Raw genomic sequence first — 24,795 nt, 5'->3', positions numbered from 1 at the left:
GTTTTTTATGGCCGCGCCTGCAGCATATATATGTTCCCAGGCCAGGGATCGACTCTGAGACACAGCTGCGACCTATCCATGGCAACATTGGATCCTTAACTCACTGTGCCAGTCTGTGGATCAAATCAGTGCCTCCACAGAGACAAGCTAGATCATTAACCCACTGTACCACAGCAGGAACTCCTCTATTGTTAAACTTGAATATAGGCTTTGATTCTGCTAAAAAAAAAAAAAAAAAGAACAAATAAAAAAGAACAAAAGAGCTTAAATATATCGACAAGTATTCTATTCTTCTTCCTAATATAAACTACTAGGCATGGGTAAGATCACAATTCTCCATCCATATCCCCACAATGATATACTATCTTTACACATCTCATATTTATATTTAACCTACCACTGTGTTTAGAATAATTTTCAATAATGAACCCAGGAGGAAAGGCATGTAGACTTTAGAAATTATGATGAGTTAAAAACAACTCTGCACTAAAAGGTTGTCCATTAATTACAATTTATTATGGTAAGATATTTGAGGGCAGAGTTGGAATAAATATTTCTGCCTTGTTATGTTTTTATTTTTTATTTATTTTATTTTTTGCTTTTTTTAGGGCTGCACCCATGGCACATGGAGGTTTCCAGGCTAGGGGTCGAATTGGAGCTGCAGCTGCTGGCCTAAACCACAGCCACAGCAATGCAGCATCCTAGCCACATCTGAGATCTACACCACAGTTTGTGGCAATGCCAGATCCTTAACCCATTGAGCAAGGCCAGGGATGGAACCTGAGTCCTCATGGGATACTAGTTGGGTTCATTACTGCTGAGCCACAATAGGAACTCTGTGCTTTGTTATGTTTTCAATTTATAATAAACAGTGTTAAAGTGTGTACTTTAGCTAATCCATTTTGAAGCCTACTGATAAGATTCACATTTTACTGTAAGAGTTATTTAACATTTACTTTTTGAGAAGCCCTTGTCATTTGCTAGTAATATAATAGAGGACATCACGCCCACCTTATGCATGTAGCAAATTGCCAAAATGTCAAAAATAAGACTCACATAAGTGAACTTCTTAGAATATAATTTCAATTCTGTTTAGAAACAAATTCTGTTACTTTTTCCCTTCACAGTTGGGTACCATTGAAATCTCACCTGTAGAAGTGACATCACTAAAATGGCAATATAGAAGACCCTAGCATCAACAACTAGACAGTGAATCACAAACAAAGCTCTCTAGGACAGCTCTGGAGTCCTATTAAGTAATTTTAGTAACACAATGGAACAAAAAGCCTGAGAATAACTGCACAAGAAGGAAGACAACCTCATTTTGTCTGCAATCATCCCATCCCTCAAGCTAGAACTGTTCAGCAATTCACAGTGACCTGCTCTGTAGACAAACCTGACAGATTTCACCATTGATGAAACCAATGCTAGCACAGCCAAGGCGGATCACTTGCAGATTTCATAAGCTTTCACCCCAAAGGTACATATTCACATTCACTGATGACAGCCACCCAAGTCCTTCCCTGTTCCCCTTCCCTGCCACACCTATCCAAACCCAGGAACAACACTGACAGCCAGCTCAGGCCTCTGCAACTGCTAGAGTGTAAGACACTATCCTATACCCCCACTGTTCTGCAAATGCTCAGGGCTAGCCCCTCCAGCTATGCACACCCCTTAGCCAACCCCTGTCACCAGCTTCCACTGAAGTGTGCAATCCTGGATAGGCAATGTGTAGCCACAGGAGAGCATGACAACAGTCAAGGTCTCTGTACAGATCAGGCTCAGTCTTCTATCATTGGCCTGAACCACCACACTCACCTGCAGCTAGCCCCTTCAAATGTGCACCTGCACAACCACATACAGACCCCCAGTACAACCCTCCACTGCAGTGTGAATGCACAGGGGGACAGCGAGTAACTGTTGGTGAGCTCTAAGTTGGTCCCAGCTTTTTCTGCTGGCCTTGGACCCCACCACTACGTGTGCATCTTGCAAACAGCCCTGCCTCTACATAGGCACTTGCAGCTGGCCACCATAGCTGAATGTGTGAACACCAGCAGCTCAGGCCACCACCAAAGTCTGCCTTAGCTGCTGATCCTAGAAATACCACTGAAGACCTCAACAGTACTTGCAGCCATTGAGGACTCCCCAAAGTCTATCCAGTTGTAAATGCTGTGAACTCCAAGCAGCCTGAGACAAAGAAAGATCACACCTCTCAGGCCTGCCATATGCCACTACATCCACACCCACATAAGGTGTGCTGCACCACTAGACCCCAAATCACAGCATTTTCCAATGCAGCCCCTCTCATAGGTGAAAATTTTTCCTTACTGATGGCAGTCCATAACTCTAAAAGAGGTGACTGCTTTTTTAAATGCACAGACACCTATACAAGGCTACAGGGAACATAAAGAATCAGAGAAATATGACTCCACCAAAAAAATACAGTAAACCTCCAGTAACTGGACCCAAAGAAACAGAGATCCAGGAATTCCATGGCAAAGAATTCAAAACAATTGTCCTAAAGATACTCGGAGAGGTATAAGAGAACACAATTAACAATAAATAACCAATAGCATCAGGAAAACAACATGAGAACAAAATGAGAAGTTCAACAAAGAGAAAACACTAAAAAAGAACAAAATATAAATTTTGAGGCTGAAGAATAAAATGGCTGAACTTGAAGAATTCAAAAGAGCGCTTCAACAGTACATTCAACAAAGTAGAGGACTCATTGACCTAGAAGAGAGATCAACTATAAAAGAAGCTCCAAAAAAAAAAAAAAAGAAGATAAAGAAAGCCTACGGAGCTTATGGATATCATCAAATAATAATACAAGCATCTCTGGAACCCAGAAGAAGAGGGGTGAAGAAATAGAAAGCTTATTTTAAAAAATAATGACTGAGAACATCCCAAACCTGGTGGCAGATGTGGACATCCAGCTTCATAAAAATAAACGGTCACCCAAAGTATTCAATCCACAATGATCTTCATCAGGACACATTATAATAAAACTGTCTAAAATAAAAGACAAAGATAGAATTTTAAAAGCAGGAAGGGAAAAATTTCTCTCTTACAAGAGAACAGCCATAAGCCTAAATTAGAAAATTAGATGATTTATTCAAAGGGCTGCAAGAAAAACACTGTCAACCAAGAACTATAGAATCAATACAATATGATACTGGCATTAAAAACAGACACAAAGAGGAATTCTCTTGTAGTGCAATGGATTAAGGATTCAGTGTTATCACTGCAGCAGCTCAAGTTGCTGCTGTCAGGGTTTGATCCCTGACCCTGGAACTTCCACATCCTCAGGGTCAACCAAAAAGAAAAAAAAAAAAATAGGCACAAAGACTAATAGAATATTGTTGTTGAAAGGGTAGAAACTTTCAGGAATAAGATGAATAAGTTGTAAAGATTTAATATACAGAATCATGATTATAGTGAATAACACTGTAATATACACTCAGAAGTTTCTAAGAAAGTAGATTTAATTGTCCTCACCACAAAAAAGAATTGTTAGTTATGTGGCATGATGGAAGTGTTAGTTCATGCTATGGTGGTAATTGTTTTGAAACATATAAGTGTATCAATGCAATGCATTGTACATCTTAAACTTATAAAATTTTGTATCTCAATTATATCTAAATAAAATTGAAAAAAATGGAAAAATGTCATCTGTAATATATTAAAAAATTCCAAGTCTGAAATATAAGTAAAATCTTTTACGCTAATAGGATAAAATTTTAAAGGGAAAATACATTGGATAGATTTAGAATGTATTTTCTGCTATTGATATCCTTTATTACAATAATGCATTTACAATGATTGCAATGAAATTTTTGTAGAAACATATATACGACATTCATATTAATATCTAATGATTCCATTATGACTGGTGTAATTTTGACAAATACTAATTCATTTCATAAGGCTAAGCTACTCAATTTAATAATATGTTTAATTAATGCTAAGCTACAGTGGAGTTCTCATGAGATGAAATATGATGGTTACATGATACCAAATAGATTAATACTCATCAGTGACTTGACATATGAATAGGTGAAATTTTTATGGTCAAACATCAAAAAGTGACAACTTGTCTTTGCAATATTTTTCAAATTATTACCAATCTATTACAATATAAAAATATGGGACAATAACAGTTTACACAGTTTATTAATCCAAATTCATATTCCTCTTTTTCACAACAGTGATGATTATGATGGTGATGATGAATTTTAATAAGAACCACTGACCCTCCTCCCTGTGCCAGGCATTGTGCTAAGCTCTAAGCACTTGACGTGAAAAACTCATTCATCATAAATAATCCTAGAATTCCTGTTTTGGCTTAGCAGGTTAAGGACCCCATACTGTTTCTGTGAGGATGAGGATTTGACCCCTGGCCTCACTCAGTGGGCTAGAATTCCGAGTGGCCTCAAGCTGCAGGGTAGGTCGCAGATTCACCTTGGATCCAGTGTTGCTGTTGCTGTATGTAGGCCTGTAGCTGCAGCTCCAATTTGACCCCAAGCCCGGGAACTTCCATATGCCACAGATGTGGCTGTAAAACAACAACATCAAAACTAATAAACCTAGAACTTTCTACCTAATTTCTGTACAATTAAGAAAACTATAGGAGTTCCCGTTGAGGCTCAGTGATTAATGAACTCGACTAGCATCCATGAGGATGTAGGTTCCATCCCTGGCCTTGCTCAGTGGGTTAAGGATCTGGCGTTGCTGTGAGCTGTGGTGTAGGTCGCAGACGCGGCTTCAATCCTCCCCCGTTGCTGTGACTAGGGCTTGGGCCAGCGGCTTCAGCTCTGATTGGACCCCTAGCCTGGGAACCTCCATATGCTGCGGGTGCCGTACTAAAAAGGCAAAAATAAGAAAACTATAGTGATGCTTCTCTGCAAGAAAGGAAGACCCTAACTTCTTATGACTAGATATTTCACAGAAGAACTTGGAATTGAAGACTCGTTGCTATCATCAATACCATCACAGTAAATGAATGTTCGTCCTTATTAAAATGTTTTTTTAAGAAATACCAAGACTGATATTTTTCTTATCATGCAATTACAACATAGACAGACTCTACATTTAAATGTAACATTTTATTCATGCACTTTTATAAATTTACAGGTAAGTCTATACACATTACTTATTAAACCGTAGGTCATGAGGAAAAGTGCCAACACAGTGTTGATCATAATCCTTTCACCTATGTTAGCCAACTCCTCTCCCACCCCATTCTGTACCAAATATCAGCAGATGATTGGGATTTTAGCTACTTAACACATGCTTTCTCAGCTCTAGCCCATCCACCTTTCTCTTTTCTCCTCTTCTCTTCTTTTTTTTTTTTTCTCTTATTTTTCCTTCCTGAGTCAGAAGATGACACATGTGAATTTCTTCCTAGGACTATTACAACTACCTTACATTTTTATATGGATACCATACCATATGGTATGATGGATATTCTATGGATAACCCATACTCCCTTCTTGAATTTTTAGTTTATTCCTCTAAAACTAGTTTTGCTTGATTTGGGGGTATGATTCATTTTTTTTTCTCTCCTTAAACATTCTTGGAGTTCCCATTGTGGCTCAGCAGTAATATAAATAGAAAGGATTATTTTTCTAATCTCCAAATCTACCAATTACACTGTCATAACAAAACAAGAGTATCACACTATTGTGTTTTCTTTCTCTTTGTTGATGTCATTAACATCCTTTCAATTACCCAGGCCTAACATTTGGGAATCATATTTAACTCTTTCTTTTTTTTTTGCTTTAGTCACTTGTATTCAGTTATGAAATCATTTTATTTTAGCTTCAATACAATCAAATGAGCAGCCCACCAAAAAAACCTTCAGTGGCTTCCCATTTCCTAAAATCCACATGTGTCATTTAGGGCCCTCCATATCCTGGCTTGTAATTTCCTTTCTAGAACCATCTCTGCCACTCTTCTCTAGGTAACCTTCGAATATGTCAAATATGTTTTTCTCCCTAACTAGCTAATTTTTCTCATTTCTACGACATTTTTCATACTGCTCCTTTGGCTGAAGTTTCTTCCCTCACATTCATACACATTCATCAGTTCGTTTAGTGAGTACCTACCTATCTACCACATGCAAGATGCTGTTTTATATGCTAGAGATATGATGGTGAAGAAAACAATGTCCCTACATTAATGGAGCCTATATTCTAGTGAAAAGAAAGAAATTAAATAAGTTAACATATAATAAAATGTCAGGTATTAAAAATAAAATAAGAGGATAGAAGTTACTCCTTATAATCAAGCACTCAGGGAAGTCTTCCCTGAGGAGAGTAACATTTGGACAATAGTCTGAATAATATGAGAAAGAGAGCCACATTATATACAATCTAAGTAACAGTGGGTATAAAGGAACATGTATGAGATATTAGAGGAAAATCATGGCAACCAGGGTCACTGATGCACCTTGAATAATGGATTTCAAGAAAGGAGGTAGATGCAAGGTCAGAAAAACTAGCATTTAATCTCCCAAGGCTATGAACCATGGTAAAGATGTGGGTTTTATTCTCATGAGATATTAAAGGATTTGGAGGATTGAGAGCAGAGGAGTGATACAATTTGAATGGAGAATTAAAAGGCTGGTTTTGGACCTACTAACTTTGAAATGATCATTAGACTGCAAAGTGCAAATGTCTAGTAATCCTTTCATTGAGTCTGGGATTCAAAAGAGAGCTCAAGACTGGAGACTTCCATTTGAATCACCAGATTTTTTTGTGTGTCATTTGGAGTCATTGAACTGGATGAGACAGCTCCATTCAGGGATTCTCAATGCTCTCTGGGGTAGATTTAAAATAAAATACTGATGGCCTCCATCTCTAGACCAATCGAATCATTCTCTGCAGGGCGGCCCAGGATAATAACGGTGAATTTTAAAATCTCCCCAAATGTGCAACCAGATTTAAGAACCACTGACCTATGTAAAAATGGTATGGAAAGAGGCTTGAGTACTCAGCCCTGGGGCATGTCAAAATTTAGAGGTCTATACAAGCAGTTACATCAAAGGAAGCTAGAAAAAGTCACCACCAAGGCATGGGAAAAGAGGAGAGTAGTGCGATGACCAATAATCCAGAAAAGAAAGTGTTTCAAGAAGAAGAGACAAAGCTCAGTCAAGTGCCATAGTGAGTTCAGTTAAGGTGAGACCTGCTAGTTGACCAGTGGATTTGATAATGTGAAGGTAGTTGTAACAAGTATGTTTAGACAATAGACAGGGACTAAAGATTGACATCATGCATCCAAGAGAGTAGAAGATGGAAAAGTAAAGAGAGCACTTCTTTGCCACATCCATCTGTCACTGCTTTGTCCATTTTCAAGGCCAGTTAAAGGGGCCAGAGGCTTCTCAAATCTTACCAGCTATAGGCAGTCTCTCTATTCCTCTATTTCCACTTACCCTTTTCTTTGAGATACCAACTTGAACTCTTGTTATTTATGCTCTTTGTGGAGAAGGATCACATTTAGTTAATCTTCCTATGCCCCACAGTGAAGGAGTGATAGGTTCTCAGTAATTGTTGGCTCAAAATTTGGGAAAGAAAAAGCTTTGAAATATGCTGGAAAAGCGATGAGTATTACTGAAGTACTAAGTGACAGAGTTCTAATGTCACCAAAAAAGGAAGATGCCAAAATTCACTCAGCTATGAAGTAAATGTGAAGTATAGAGATAAAGAAGGCAGAAGTAATCAAAGAGCTGAAAAAAACAGTTTCCTTAATTATCCCTAATGTTATCTGCATTACTGAGCCCTGTGCAGCAGTAAATGGCAGTTATGTGACAAGCCACTGACCCATGAACAGATGACAAACCATGCCTCCTCCTCTTACCCATACATAGCTGCCAGGCCTCACCTGAATGACCAGCTCTGCCTATAAAAAGGTAATGGGCCAGAAAATGCTTAAGTTGTAGTTAAGGAGCTGCATGGTCATAATTTTTGTTTGTTTTTATTTTTTAATAATATAAATTTTACAACACAGAAAATGTTTGTAAAATCTGCCTAAGTAAATTAGTGAAAAATAGCAACGCAGAGGACATGGAGATTGTTAATAAGTATATATCTAGTCACAAAACCATGGTATTAGATTTTCAGTGGCTTTGAATATCACAGAAATGCTTAGTATTCACAGAATTTTCTCTTCTGGTGGCCTTTAGTCTCCACCTATTCACTCTACCTAATAATTATTTTTAGTTTAAGTACTTTGTAAATTAAATATTTCTCAAATATATGAACTATACATAATAAAAGACCTATGGTAGATTTTGATTTCTAAGTCTTACACGTCTTGATTGCCTCTCTAGAAGCCCCAAGGCACTAAGCCCCCTAAAGACCGGAGTACAATCTCCTCGGCTGTCATCTTTCAACTTTCTTCCTCCCAAATCAACAATCTTCCCCAAAACTGATAAGTAACCCCCAATGTGTGCAGCAAAGGCGATTTCTTCTATCTTCCTTTAAAAAAAATGAGATAAATGAAAACTGAGTCAGAAAGAGAATATTTTTTTTCCTCTATGGAAAAAAAATCAAGAATGCATTTCTTATGAAATAACTCCACCAAAAAAAGTAACTGCTAACTGAAACATTTCATTTGAACTTTCTTTCTTTAAAGCAAGAGAAATATATACTACTTATTTCAACATATGTTTATTTGGAAGAATATGTTAAATCTGGTTAACGATTTAATTAAGAACTGTATTTTCTGGATCAGCACCACGAATTTGCCTTCTGGTATTTATCAGAATGTAGATAAAATTATATATTGCTCAACACAGTGTTTACTATATTTAGTGAGGAATAAAGAGAAATTATTACTAATAGAAATAACGTTCAATGCTTAGACATATCTCTATTATAGATGATATAGCTATTCCTAACAACAGAAAATACCCACGAAGAAAATAAAGATATTACTTTTAAGCACTTTTTCCTGGTAAACCTTCATATAAAAAAAATCTTAGGCTGGTGTGAAAAACTGCAATATAAATCACTAACAAAGATCTTAAAATTTCTCTGCTTTTTATAAAATCTGTGATTTTTTTCATAATATTGAAGAACCACTAGTTTATGTTGGAAAAGTACCTACTTTTTATCTAGTCCAGCTTAAAATCAGTTGAGGAATCCCCCTAAAGCAACATTGAAAGGTAATGTTCATACAGCATGTACTTGAACCTTCCCAGCAACATGAAGTTCATTACTTTGTTAGGCAGTCTAATCCTCTGTTAAAAATGCTCATTTTGGAGTTCCCATTGTGGCTCAGTGGAAACGAGCCTGACTAGCATCCATGAAAATGAAGGTTCAATCCAGCTCAGTGGGTTAAGGATCCGGCACTACCGGGAGCTGCAGTGTAGGTCACAGACGTGGCTCAGATCCCAGCTTGCTGTGGCTGTGGTGTAGGCCAGCAGCTGAGGCTCTGATTCAACCCCTAGCCTGGGAACTTCCATATGCCACACCTGCAACCCTAAAATTAAAAAAAAAAAAAAAAAAAAGCTCATTGTTAGAATAGTCTAGAACAAATATCAAAATCACAGGTCTGAGTTATGATTAAGGAAGTCACCCCAGATGGCACTGAACCTCATCCCTTAAAATGCTCTTCATACTTAGGGAACACCCTTAAGTCCTTTGCTGCTAAGGAAGTGCAAGAAGGAGATCCTGAAGCACCAAGATGCCTTTTAACAAGTCCTGAACCCAAAATTGCTGCTTGGCTTGTTATTTTTTAATAACATGTGATATAAGAATGATTTATTAGAACAAATCCCATGGTAAATCATATAAATTAACCATTTTCTGAAAGACATCATAAGACCACAGGAAGATAAATATGCAAGATGTATATCTGAGAAGCCAGACGAGTGGGTTACTGATCCCAAGTTAAAAGCTGGAGGCGGGGAGGAATATGAATTTGTGAACAAAAAGAGGCAAGGTGTGGACAGAGAAGGGATTCTCAGACAAAGGAGAACAGTCACTGCTTGTTTCCAGGGGACAGGCTGTGGACAACTGTGTGAGGCATGCATGGGGTGAGGGGAAAGGAAGAAGGGGGCATGGGACTAGGACTAGCACCTTCAGTTTATGGACATAGCTGGCTGGCAGGGTGCAGCATAGGGACCTTGCTGCCACTCACACATGTAAACATGGTGGTGGGGGGGGCAAAATACACAGGCACACAGAACCTGTGGGCTCTACTCCACATGTTGGCTAAATGGAAACACAGAAACAAATCTTCCACTATAGGGCCCCAGACTCCCACCTGCTGGCTTCTGGTCCCAGCTTCCATGACCTCTCTCCCAGTTGGTCTTTTCCCACACTTGCACAGATGCAAAATTTGGCTAGAACTTCTACACAGCTGATTTGTTTCATCTCCTACTTCACCACCACAGCCAGTGCTTAGCTTCACAGTATATGTATAAGTGTGTATATACATATATACATACATGTGTGTATATATGTTGAATTCATAAGAATATTTATTATTTGGGGAGGCTTTGATTTTACTTCAGATAACTGGTGTATGTAAAATGGCAACTGCATATTTATATATCCAGTTTAAAATTGTTCCGAAGTATTTTTAAATGGGAATGGTATTTTCCAAAGGCCATTTAAAAGTGTTTGTTATTTTCCCATTTTATATTCTTGCCTCCTTTGTCAAAGATGAATTAACCATAGGTGCCTGGGTTTATTTCTGGGTTCTTTATTCTGTTCCATTGGTCTGTATGTCTGTTTTGGGACCAGTACCACACTGTCTTGATGACTGTGGCTTTGTAATACTGCCTGAAGTCTGGGAGAGTTATGCCTCCTGCTTGGTTTTTGTTCCTCAGGATTGCTTTAACAATTTGGGTCTTTTGGGTTCCATACAAATTTTTGGATTGTTTGTTGTAGTTCTGTGAAAAATGTCCTGGGTAATTTGATAGGGATTGCATTGAATCTGTAGATTGCTTTGGGTAGTATGGCCATTTTTACAATATTAAATTTTCCCACCTAGGAACCTGGACTATCTTTCCATTTCTTTGAATCATCTTTAATTTCCTTGATTAATGTTTTATAGTTCTCAGAATGTAAGTTATTCACCTCCTTGGTCAGGTTTATTCCCAGGTATTTGATTTTTTAGGGTGCAATTTTAAAAGGTATTATATTTTTGTATTCCTTTTCTAATATTTCATTGTGGGTTTATAGAAATGTGACTGATTTCTGAATGTTAATCTTATATCCTGCTACTTTGCTGAATTTGTTAATCAGTTCAAATAGTTTTTGTGTAGAGTCCTTAGGGTTTTCTATATATAGTATCATGTCATCTGCATACGGTGGCAGTTTTACCTCTTCTCTTCCTATTTGGATGCCTTTTATTTCTTTTGTTTGTCTGATTGCTGTGGCTAGGACTATGTTGAATAACTGTGGTAAGAGTGGGCATCTGTTAAATTTTATAGACTCTAAATAGTAAAATAATAAGACATTGGAAACTATGGAGAGTTGAAACTAAAGCCTATGGAAGAATAAAGTGTTTCAATTTTCAACTTCAATAAATTAAATGTCAGTGTTAAAGAACAAAATTAACCTAGTATACACTATTTTCAGAATATAAAGGCCGCTTTGAGAATTCATGCACACATGCAAACATAACCTCACATTTTACATCTCATTAATAGGATAGTTTAAGGGCAGTAACTATTTCTTCTTTGACTTTGTGCTCATAGTTTCTAGCCCAGTACCTTCCTGCTTGATGTTCAGTATCTTTCTCCTTATTGATGCTAAATGAATGAATCTCCCATGAGATTGATTGGCAAACTCTTTACTATGGTGCTACTGTTGGCTTACAGAACTATTTGTCCTCTCCCTGTTCTGACTTTGTATTTCAAGGAAAGACTTACGTTGCCACTCTTCACTGCATCAATGGGAGTACTTCCTGGTATGTAAAGAGCCGTCTTTACACACCCTTCTTTATGTAATGTGATATTTCCAGTGTCTGGGGACTCTAATGATTGCCCATAAATTTCAGCCAAAAATCCAGGAGTTCCCATGATGGCTCAGCAGTTAACAAACCCAACTAGCCTATATGAGGACACAAGTTTGATCCCCGGCCTTGCTCAGTGGGTTAAGGATCCAGCATTGCCATGAGCTGTGGTGTAGGTCGCAGATTCAGCTCGGATCCCGCGTTGATGTGGCTGTGGTGTAGGCCAGTGGTTACAGCTCCGACTGGATGGATCCCTAGCTGGGAATCTCCATACGCTGTGGGTGCGGCCCTAAAAAGAAAAAAAAAAATCCATAGGCAAATCAGGCCTTCATCAGCTACAGTGCTATCTCAGAGTATACAATATAGGTATGAAATTTATTGTAACACTGAGCCATACATCTAGTAAGCAAATATCTTTATTACTATCTGGTAAAAGAAAGCAAACTAAATCAAATTGTTTTTTCTAGAAGAGGTCTAAGATTTCCGAAAGAATGCAAATGATGTCCCCCAAAATCTTTCTTCTTAGAGAAAAGATCAAAGAATACTGTTTCCCTTCCTTACATTTTGCTCTAGGTAACTTCCTTTGGGCTATACCTCAAATGAATTCAAAAAAGATCAGTACAGTGGGAATCTTCCCTCTTGTGACACTATTTCTTTTAATGCAGCCTAAGATGGCAGCAGATGGGCTGTGGCATTTAATGTTGCCAGATGTTTTATGGTTTATATTCTGAGCCTTCACTGGAAGTCATGTCATAATTCTAAATGGAAATGTACTCATAAATAGCTAGCTGCAGTTCTAATAGGTCACAATTCCTATGTGCCTTTAGAGCTCTCTACTTTTACCCTGAGTCATTGTCAATCATGGCAAGTGACTGCCTGGTCTATGTCCTGGGTCTGAGAAAATACCTCTGCTTTCTCTCATACTGAACAGTGATCATTTCTTACCTTATAACTTCTAAAATTATCTTTGCATTTCCCCTTATGCCCAGAACTTTGCCTAGGTTCTATGTTTATATGAGCCAATGCTTTCTTCCAAATGTTGCCTTTTTAGTCCCTAAAAGATCTCTTTAAAAGGCTCTTAGGACAAATATCCTTGGATAAAAACAGACATATTTATTCATGATAACAAATTTTTAGTGTATATGAAGTGAAAATACATGTGCAAAAATTACTCATTTTATTTGGTGGTAAGTTACATTACTATCCAATTGGCTGGAAAAGCAATGTCACCTTAAAATTATACACCTTAGCTATATAAACTATAAATCTGATAATTTCAAAATTTTGTCTGAAAACTTTTCAGAGAGTCCTTGATAAAACTATCATAAACTACTAAAAATATTGGTAGAAGTAGGCTTTATCTTATATTCTAACTCCTTTCCTCCCCTTCTGCTACTAAGCAGGATGGTGGTTATCTTAGCACTGTCAAAAGAGTGCAGAGTAGAGACATAATATGGTTTTAATAATATCATAAAATAATCTGAGTAATTTTTTTGATTTTATTTTCAAATCTTTATGTAATTGTACTCACCACAAAATATGAGATTCATTTTCCTACAAGGTCAATTAAATATACAATTAAAAGTTACTCCCGCACGTCTTCCTACCATAGCTGTCAGTGCAAATTCTCTAGGGTCATCATCTCTCCACCGATTTGTACATGTGAATCATTCATGCGAACTGTATTTCAAATGGCTTTAAAATATTAAAAGTTCCATTTTATAACTTCTTCTGCTCAGTGATCAGTGTGGTGAATCTCCTTCATCTTTATAAAGGTCACAAAGTTTTTTTATTCTTCAAAGTACCTGATTTTGTGGGTTGTGGCACAAAGAGGGAGTGAAGGGGAGAGTAGGTCATGAAAAAGAAGCAGAGTGCAATCAGAACCAGCAAATTGACAGGACAATATTTAGGAAAAACTACACAAACTTCCCCCTCATTCTGGATATTTCTTTCTACCCTTTGACTACAACTTTTTCAGAGAGATGGCCATTGTTCATGACTTAGCTGAAGAGGGGGACATAGAAATAAGCTTTGCCTTTATAATTTCAAACATCTAGATTCAGAACAATACAAATAATTTTTATTCAGAGTCAACATATTTAGAAATTACGATCAAGCAGAAAAAAAAAAATTTGTTTCCCTCTTACATTTTCACCTTCCCAAAGTGAAAAAAAAAGTCATGACTTGGGGGAGATTAGTAATAGAGGAAGTGTGAATAGTGAGAAAGAACTGCGAGAAATTGGAAATTAGGAAGAACCCAACCTGGAACAAACAACAGACAGAAACAGAGACTACTGCAGACCACCAATCTAAGGTGTGGTTTCATTATCTTACCATTGGTTAATGGTGAAGATTTAAAACAAACTCTGTGTTGGATGAGTACCCCTAAATAAAACTTCTCATTCTAAATTTAATTAGGCAAAATTTAGTAGAACTATAAGGACTAACTGAAAGTGGAAAAAGGTAACACAGGTATCTCAGAAACCATCAATTCAAAGAACTGGGTCAAGGATGCACCTAACCCAACACCAGCTTTAAGCTAATACATTATATGTGTGCCCAGATGAGAGAAATAAAATTATTTTCAAGTGCTTGCATAAACTAACACAAACACGAATAAACACAAACAAATTTCAAATTTCCACAAAACTATGACATGAGTCACAAATAAAATATGGTAAAACAATATAAGGAAAATCAATGCCAAAAAGATAATGCGCACAGAACACTAAACCAAATATCTCAAAAAAAAAAAACGCACAATTTTGAATAATTTTAGGTAAAAGTGGAATTCAAAATGGAAATTACCAAATTTTTATTTGAAAAAAAAATGAACCACACTACATTCCAAATCTAAATGTCTGAGCTAAATCAGTAATAAATAAAAGGGGGATATTTAGCCTCAATTGCATTTACTAGAACACTAGAAGGCCTGAAAATAAATGAAGTAAGGATTCACTGAAAGAAGGTATAAAAAGAACATGAAAATAAAACACTCTAAATATAAGGAAATAATTATTAAAACAAATGACAAAAAAAGAAATAAAAGCATTGATTCAATTAACAGATACCTAATTTTTTTACAAGCATAATAAAGGAGCTTTCATTGTGGCTTGTTGGGTTAAGAATCCTATATTATGTCAGTGAGGAGTCAGATTTGATCGTTGGCCTCTCTCAGTGGGTTAAGGATCCAGCATTGCCATAAGCTGCGGTGTTGGCTGCAGATTCAGCTTGGATTTGGCATTGCTACAACTGTGGTGTAGGCTGACAGCTGAAGCTCTGATTTGACCCCTAGTCTGAGGACTTCCATATGCTGCATGTGCGTCCCTAAAAAGGAAAAAAAAAAAATGAAGAATAAAAAATCAAAACTCTGTTTAGAAGAAAGGTATGAATAAACATCAATAATGAAAACTGGGTAACTAATTATTAAGTAACCTATTATTATTCAAGATTAAATACCATAGGATCCAGTAATGCCACTTCTGGGTATATATATCCAAAAGAAACAAAATCAATATCTGAAAGAGATTTCAGCACTCCCATGTTAAGTGCAGCACTATTCACAATAGCCAAGATATGGAACCACCCTAAAAGTCAGGTGATAGATGAATGAAGAAAGAAAATGTGAAATACAAATACATATTAATGGAATATTATTCAATCATAAAAAGAATGAGATTTTGCCATTTGTGACAATATGGATGAACTTGGAAGACCTTATGCTTAATGAATCAAGCCAGACGCAAAAAAGACAAATACTGTAAGTACTCACCTATATGAGGAAGCCAAAAAAAAAAGAGAAAAAGTTAAACTCATAGAAAGAGAAAGTAGAATGGTGGTTGCCAGGGGTTACATGGTGGGGAAATAGAGAGAGGTTGGTCAATGGGTCAAACTGTCAGTTATAAGATAAATAAGCTCTCAAGAGATAATGTACTATGTAGTAACTTAAGAATACATCATTACATACTTGAAATTTGCTAAGATGTTAAGCTTTTCTCACCTTGCACTCACACACAAAGGTAACTACATAAGGTGATGGATATATTAATTAACTTGATTTGGTAATCATTTTACAAAACATACATATATCAAATCACCACATTCTAAAATTTAAATATATACAATTTTGTCAATTATAACCCAACGAAACTGGAAAAAAGATTAAATAAATATAAAAGTAATACAATATACTTACCAACATTCTAAGGATAAATATAAAAATCTGGACAACGTGAAAAAGATTCTAGGGAAAGATAAACCAGCAAATGACTCATGAAGAAAATCATAAAATCAAAGGAAGAGTAATTAAATTTCTTCAATCACAAAGATAGCAGACCTACCAAACTTTTCTAAAGCTTATTCAATTGTATAAAAATTGTTCCAAAATACAGAACAGAAAAAAAGCTAATTCCTAATTTTCTGAGTTTAGCAATGACTGAGGCCCCCAAGACAGAAAAGTACAAATATATATATATATATATATATATATATATATATATATATTAATCACACTTATAAAAACAGAAGCAAAAATTCTAAATAGAATATCAGCAAATTACAATCAATGTATCATTATAATAATGACATCATTTCCAAGAGTTTAATCTCAAGATTGCAAGGAGCACAAAGAAAATTTACCAACAACGTTAATCCACTAAAATAATCTATCTAAATGAATATATATCAATATACCACTGAATGATACCCAGCAATCACTCATGATAAAAAAAGATTTTGGGAAACAACTTTCATGTATGTATCTACCATATCTCAATAGCAAAGATATGTACTGCATAATATGCAAAGTCTAGAATAGTTTGCATTAAATTCAGAAGTTTTGAAAACAATCTCTTATCACCACTAATAGACACTGTCCTAAAGGTTCTAGCCACTGAAATAAAATGAGAGAAAAATAAGTTGAGAATGGATGCAAAAGTTGAAAAGTATTAAAAAATATATTATTTGCAGAGGATAAGATCACCTATATAACCAATCCAAGATAGAACAATAATTAGAATTAAAGAGAGAATTCAAAAATGCCTAAATACAAGATCAGCACACACACAGAAAAATTATACAGCAACAAGTTAATTCACAGCATCAACACTTATTTTCAAACAGAGGAAGAACTGAAAACAAGGGTATGAAATATGAAATGGAGGCATTTGGATAGACCTAAATGAAGCTGAGAACAATGAATTTTAAAATTATCTCAAGTCATCTTTGTCAGCCAAAGCCTGCTTTCCTCACTCCAATCTAAAGCAGCCAGCCATTTCCTTCTGGATCAGAAAAAAAACACATTTACGGAGTTCCCGTCGTGGCGCAGTGGTTAACGAATCCGATTAGGAACCATGAGGTTGCGGGTTCAGTCCCTGCCCTTGCTCAGTGGGTTAACGATCCAGCGTTGCCGTGAGCTGTGGTGTAGGTCGCAGACGCGGCTCGGATCCCACGTTGCTGTGGCTCTGGCGTAGGCCGGTGGCTACAGCTCCGATTCAACCCCTAGCCTGGGAACCTCCATATGCCGAGGGAGCAGCCCAAGAAATAGCAACAACAACAACAACAACAATAACAACAACAAAAGACAAAAAACAAAACAAACAAAAAAAATTTACCTCAGCATCTGGGCGGGACTTCAGGCCTCGGGGTATTTGCACACCCTCCTTTTTTGCTTCCAGTTCAACTGAAAACGTTGACCAGAGCGCTGGTTCTAAGCGGCTTATCAGCTGGCTCTCCACACCACATAGAGCTGAGGACAGTTTCACAACTGGGACCTACCTCCACAATTGGGACTTAAGCTCTGTGCCTTGTAGGAGCCATGATGCCCCAGTTCTAGCTTAGCATAAGTGAAACTCAGTGCCTCTGACTGACATACACAACCACGGGCCTCTGTTTACCACGCCCAGTAGGGTATGTCCTCTTAGGGCCTTGATACTGTAACAATGGCAGAAGCAGAAGCACAGAGGGAGGATGTTGGAAGCACTGTGACCTTAAAGGATTTGTTCATCCACTTCACCCAAGAGGAGTGGGAGCCACTTGATGAGGATCAGAAACACCTGTACTGCAATATGATGCCGGAAAACTTTGCACTGGTGATCTCCCTGAGACTTACAGTTTCCAGATCCCATATAATTTCCCAACCTGAGCTAGAGAGTGAGCCCAGTATTCTTGACAAGGTAGACATAGCTCCAATCAAGGCAGAGGTGATTGAGGATCATGCTGGCCCTAGTTGTAGTCATAGTGTGGAGGATAAAGATGTGTCTTCTGAACAGGCTGTTTCTGTAAGAATATCATATATGCAAACTCTCCAGGTGGGTCCTTCCATCCAAAAGAGCCACCCATGTGACTTGTGTGACCCAATCTTGAAAAGTGTTTTACATCTGGCTGGGTGGCAAGAAACATCTCCTGGGCATCAACCATATCTGTGTAAGTCATGTGGGAGAGTCTTTTGGTTCAGTGTAAACCTTGACCAAATCCCAAGGCAGCAGAGTAGACAGAAATTCCTTAGAAAGGAAGGCCAGGCCTCCTCTGCAAAGAGCTGCAGATGCCACATGTTAGAGAAAGCCCATACCTTTGGGGAGAGTGAGGATGACTTTTTGGCCAGCTCTGGACTCGTTCAGCACCACGCCACTCAGGACAGGGAGAAGCTACACAGGAGTGCTGAGTGTGAGGAGGCCTTTCACACTGGACAAAGGGATCACCAGTGCAGTGAAAGTGGGAGAGATTTTAGCCACAAAGAGGAATATGTTCACCAGAAAATCCACAAGGGACAAAAGGTTTATGAATGGAGTGAATGGTAAACTCTTTAGCCACAACTTCTGTTTTCTATTACACACAAAAAGCCATGGCACAGTAGTGCCTTATGAGTGTAATGATTGTGGGAGAAGTTTTGGATGCAACTCCAGCCTCAAAATAGACCAGAGAGTTCACACAGGATCAAGGCCTTTTGAGTGTGCTGAATGTGGGAAATCCTTTGGCAGAAGAGTCCACCTCATTCAGCACCAGAGAATTCACACAGGAGCAAAACCTTATCGGTGCAACAAATGTAGAAAAGCTTTTGGCTGCAAAGACGCACTTATTCAGCACCAGAAAATTCACAGTGGGGAAAGGCCTTATACATGCAGCAGTTGTGGGAAAGCCTTTATGTGTAAAGATGTACTCGTTGAGCATCAGAAACTCCAGACAAGGGAGATGTATTCTGAGTGCTATGAACATGGGAATTCCTTAGACACAGTTCCTACCTTAATATACATAAGAGAATTCACAGTGAAATAAGGCCTTATGTGTGCAGTGACTGCGGGAAAGCCTACATCAGTAATCCCCACCCTAGTCAACACGAAAAGGTTCACACCACAGTAAGGCCTGTAGATGAAGTAAATGTGGGAAATGCTTCATTGATAATTCCAGCCTCAGCTTACACCAGAGACTTCACAATAGAGCAAGATTTTATGTGTTCACCTTGCTTGGCACATGAAAGTTCACACTGAAGAAAGGCCTCCTACGTATAGTGGTTTTGGTGCTCCTTTGCCTGAATCTTTTATTAAGTTTATTTAGCACCAGAACCTTCACACTAGAGAGAAGCCTTAAGAGAGCAGCGAACATGCTTTTTCCTTGGTCAACATTCTATGACTCATAAAAGAGAAAAAGTCCAAAAGAAGCCTTTGAGATGGAGCCAAAAACCAGAAATTGAACTTCGTATATCCAATATCCACACCAGGGGGATAACTTCAAGTACCAGGTATGTGGGAGGCTTTCAGGGGCTACTTTACATTTTCTAACCTTGCCAGGGCTTTCTCTTGGCCTGAGGTCTGTTATTGCCAGTGTCTGTTGAAGAAACCATCCCATTTCTACTGGCAGTCAAGGGAACACACTGTGTGTCTTTTATCCCAGGGTACCCAGGTGAGGAAGACTGCCACTCTCTCCTATTTCCTGGAGGGACTCATGAGTGACTGAACCCACTGGGGAATCATCATTCCCTACCCCCTGATGGTTTCAGTGTGAACATGACCCAGTTCCTACTGAGAAGGTCTGAGCTAGAATCTGCTACAGTTTTCCAAAGGTTTCCATTTTCTATGGACAGCATTGACCCCACATGAGCTAGCTGAAATGGATTTCTCCAGCCTTCAAATCACCCAGCCTTGCAACTGCCTGCACCACACCAATCTGCTCTGCGTAATGAAAAACCCTTCTTATAAAGAACTTTACTCTGTTCTGTTCACCCTGTGAGGTTGATTGAAAAAAGAAATGGGCTTTCAGGAAACAAGGTTCACTGAGATTATTTCTTCCCTTCACACCTACAAGGGTATTGATTGCTTACCACAGTTAGGAGCAAAACTAGGACTGTGGGCTGACCTAAATAGCTAAGCAATATGGTAGGCACTGGCCACATATGACCATTGAGCACCTGAAATAAGCTAAGATATGGTATAAGCATAAAATGCACACTAGATTTCCAAGACATGGTATTAAAAAATACAGAGAAAGAGTGTAAAACATCTTATAATCTTTATATTGACTTTATGTTAAAATACTATTTTGAGTTTATTGGGTTTAAAAAAATGTTATTAAAAAATTTTTTTTAAAAGAAATGAGCTTTGCCAGCATGAAGGGAGGAACAGAGAAAATAGCTAGATGGCAGAGAACAGATCTTAGTCTAATTTGTACTAATTGGCAATGCTGGCTAAGTTATTCCTTTTAGGAATAACTGTTTGGCTTTGTGGTACTTATCCTATGACCTAAATGTTAGGATTTCCTATGAGCCCTAGGCTAACACTGATGAAAGACTATTGGTATGACAACTTCCAGTGCTTGCAGGAACAGCATGAGTTAAGTCCCTTTTTCCCAGAGGATATTTCACATTCCCAGTACTGTCGATGTCTGTCTCTGAAAACCTACCCTGAAGTCACAGCCCCTGTGAAGTCTAAGACCTGGTAGGCAGATAAGCCCTATAGGGGCCTAGTGGGAAACTTAGCTGATATATTTCTTTTCTTTCTTTTTTTTTTTTCTTTTTTTGCTTTTTAGGGCCTCATCTGCAGTATATGGAAGTTCCCAGGCTAGGGGTCAATTTGGAGCTACAGTTTCCGGTCTATATCACAGCCACAGCAATGGGTCTCTGAGCTACTTCTGCAAACTATACCACAGCTCATGGCAATGCTGGATCCTTAACCCACTGAGCGAGGCCAGGGATTGAACTCTCAACCTCATGGTTCCTAGTCGGATTCATTTCCGCTGAACCATGATGGGAACTCCTACTTTTTCAAATTTTAAGCTTTAATTTAACACTTAGTAAAGATAGCTCTGGTAAATATTGTTTTACTTAGAAATCCTACAGTAGGTTTGACTATATCTTACTTAGAAAAAAAAACTTAAAAAATTAATAAAGTATATCTTTTAGATTAAAAACAATATAGAAACACTGTATACAGAAACATTGAGTAGTAGGGTGTTGGAGGTTGTGGCAAACTAGAAGTTATGTGTCTGCTCTGAAGGGCATACACAAATTTCAAGTGACTATGGCTCTGTGAGTTAAAGTACAGAAATTCTCAGAACCTGTATACCTCTTTATTTCATGTGACTGAAGTCAGTATCAAAACAAACCTAAAGGTTTCCTGGATTATTGTACATCCCTGAGTGGTTGACCTTATGGCCATCACTGAACCCTAGGACAAAGAAGAGAGATTCTCTGTAGTCTTGGATGGGTATTGTGACCCAGCCAGCCTTTAGGTGGGCATGGTTTTAATTGTTCTCCAGTTTTTGCTGCTACTGAAACAGAGCTAACCCTACCAAGATATGGAAAGTGGGAGATAGTTAAGTCAATATAAACTTGGTTGATTTTCCAAAAGAAATAGGAAAACCAGATTTTTATGTAGAATCATTTTATCTCTTAACAGCTCTATTGGTGTATAATTGGAATACAATAAACTGTATTTACTTAAATTGTACAGTTTGATGAATTTTGACATAGGTATACACCTATAATATTAACACAACAATTAAGGTAATGAACATATCATTACCCCCAAAAGTTTTCTCATGTCCCTTAATAATCTCTTCCTTTTGTCCCTCCCTAATCCATGTGCAACTATTGATTTATTTTATTTCATAATACATTAGTTTGCATTTTCCAGAATTTTATATAAATGTCACACTGTATGGGCTTATTTTTTTCTGCCTTCTTTCAGTAAGCATAATTGTTTTGAGATTATTTACTGTTGTGGATAATATCAGTTGGTTATTCCTTTTTGTTGCTGAGTAATATTTCACTGTGTATGGTTGTAATACAGTTGTTGATGGACATTTAGGTTGTTTCCAGGTTCTGTCTATTAAAAATAAAGCTTATTTGAAACAAACAAACAAAAAGAATTTTTTATGACTTCACAGAGGCAGTTACCTTGCAAAAGAAAGGCAACTCCTCAAGAATAAACCACACCACTCATTGCCTCCACATTGCCCTTTAGCACAGCCCAGGGGAGAATTTGAAGATCTGGGGATGAAATAGCACCAATATCCAATGTAATTGCAAGTTCTTACTAATTTATACAAGCAAGTAATCGGTAAGTATTGTGGGAATGGATTTCAAGCTTGCTGGACCGAAAATAGAACATAAGATTAAATCGGGTAAAATTTACCAAAATGATAAACTAACCTGAGATTTGGCATTTAGTGGACAAGATGAAGCAGCTGGAAGTAGATCTAACAGTTTGCTACAGCCTGGATTAAATGGTGGCCTACATAAAAGAGTTAAATGACCCAGAATTTCCCTGGAATAATTTTTCTGTACCTCAGAGGTATGACTCCTGCAAATTACATATCCAAGTTTTCTCGTCCTCTGGTTTCCGTGTATGTTCAGCCAGTCGGAGGCACTTAAGGGATACTGAAGTGCAGGAAGTAGAGAGAATTCAGGGTTCTTCTCCACCCTCTATGCTTCATCTGGTTTCTCTGGCAGTATCTGCATCTCCTTTGCTCCAGTAGCCCTTCCAGACAGTCCTACCATGGTTCAAACATTTACCAAGTGATATGGGACCCTAGTCACTGGAAATACCACCCTAGCTTTGTCCTTCTAGCCTAGGGGTGGTAATTGCTTCTTGCTGATACTAATCTGTGTTGCCCCACTTCCTCCCATTTTTGGGTTCCCAAGAAATTCATCAACTGAGTAACCAATTCCCTGAAACTCCTTCTGTTTAAATACTTCTTTTTTTTCTGCTTTTTTTTTTTTCTTTTTAGGGCCACACCAGGGAGGTTTCCAGGCTAGGGGTTTAATCGGAGCTACAGCTGCCGGCGTACACTGCAGCCACAGCAACGCCAGATCCGAGCCACATCTGTGACTCACACCACGACTCATGGCAACCCTAGATCCTTAACCCACTGAGTGAGGCCAGGGATCGAACCTGCAACCTCATGGTTCCTAGTCGGATTCTTTTCCACTGCGCCATGACAGGAACTCCTAAATATTTCTTTAGATGGGTATATGTATATTTATAACTGATTCACTTTGCTGTATGCCTAAAATTAACACAACATTGTAAGTCAACTATACTCCAATAAGTTTTAAATAAGTAAACAAATACCTCTTTAAAGTACTTTTTTTAAGTCCTATTTTTTCTATATCCTATATCCTAACTAGTAAATAACTATGTTGAAAGAATAAGAAGAGGATAAGTGTGTAAGAAATATAGAAGCTAAATATTCTTTAGTCATGGTTTCTGCATAAAACAACTTATTCAAAAGGCAGTTGAAGAGAGTTTAATGAAATGATTATTTATAGTTAAGGGAAGGATTAAGGAACCCAATAGTAGTGGTGGTACACCCAAAGACTTACAATAGTAGAAAGCTATTCTCAGTCTTAGAAAAGAAAGGAAGAGAGAGAGCAGGTTTACTGGAACTGGCAAGATGTGTAACTGTGGGAAGGGGCCCCCCAAAGAGTTTTGGCCATCAGTAGGGGAACACAGCCACTATTAAAGTGTAATCTGGCAGGGAAGGATCACAGGGAGGGGAAATAAACACCTGACTTTTCTCTGCTCCTTAATCTTAGATCTCCTGCCTATACATACATTGGGAAAATGCAAATGTTAAGAAAAGCTCAAGGGGGCTCTGGTGATCCAGTCGCTAGAGGTCATCGTCCCAGGGCAAAGAACAGAGCAGAGAGAAGCAGAGATTAGATCTAGAGGAGCAAATAGATATTGATCAGCACACTTGGTTTCTTTTTTTTTTCTTTTCTTTTCTTTTGTCTTTTCTGGACACCTATGGAGGTTCCCAGGCTAGGGGTCCAATTGGAGCTGTAGCCGCCAGCCTATGCCAGAGCCACAGTAATGCCAGATCTGAGCCGCGTCTGTGACCTACACCACAGCTCATGGCAATGCCGGATCCTTAACCCACTGAGCGAGGCCCGGGATCGAACCTACAACCTCATTGCTCCTAGTCGGATTCACTAACCACTGAACCCCAATGGGAACTCCATTTGGTTTCTGAATTAAAAGTTGAAACTGATAAATCAAGAAATAACTATAAAAGCATATGTCTAGGAAAAAACACTATTTACCTTTACTCACACACAATACTTCTGATACCAGAAGAAAGATTTTTCTCCCCCACACTGACCAATTCTCCAATACTAGCTAAGTGTCCTGCAATTCAATTCAATTTAGTACTAACTAGAGTTAGCACAGACCCCACGGGTTAAGGGCTCAGTACCACAAGACTGTCCCCCCACTTCAAATCCCAATTAACCGAATCCCAGGTTACTGACACTTCTGTCTGACTTGGCTACAAATCAGAGATTCCCATGACCCCCTTCCTGAGTTTCATAATGCGCGGGAATGGCTCACAGGA

General features: G+C 38.0%; 1 protein-coding gene across 1 annotated transcript; it reads left to right on the top strand.

Annotated features, from left to right (window-relative positions):
- Positions 1-17,909: 17,909 nt before the first annotated feature.
- On the top strand, positions 17,910-19,242 carry LOC125117989 (zinc finger protein 772-like). Its single transcript, XM_047764171.1, has 2 exons — positions 17,910-18,763; positions 18,855-19,242. The coding sequence occupies exons 1-2, from the start codon at positions 17,910-17,912 to the stop codon at positions 19,240-19,242; spliced, it is 1,242 nt and encodes a 413-aa protein (XP_047620127.1).
- The last annotated feature ends 5,553 nt before the right edge of the window (positions 19,243-24,795 follow it).

The sequence above is a fragment of the Phacochoerus africanus genome, chromosome X, assembly GCF_016906955.1.
Source record: "Phacochoerus africanus isolate WHEZ1 chromosome X, ROS_Pafr_v1, whole genome shotgun sequence".
NCBI classification, from domain to species: Eukaryota; Metazoa; Chordata; class Mammalia; order Artiodactyla; family Suidae; genus Phacochoerus; species Phacochoerus africanus.
This window is presented reverse-complemented; position numbering and strand designations above follow the sequence as displayed.

What these genes read in the sequence shown, in the direction of transcription:
- LOC125117989 (XM_047764171.1), top strand. Translation starts at nt 17,910, where the DNA reads ATGGCAGAAGCAGAAGCACAGAGGGAGGATGTTGGAAGCACTGTGACC. An exon ending in GTTTATGAATGGAGTGAATG is followed by an intron (nt 18,764 to 18,854) that starts GTAAACTCTTTA and finishes TTGTGGGAGAAG; the next exon opens with TTTTGGATGCAACTCCAGCC.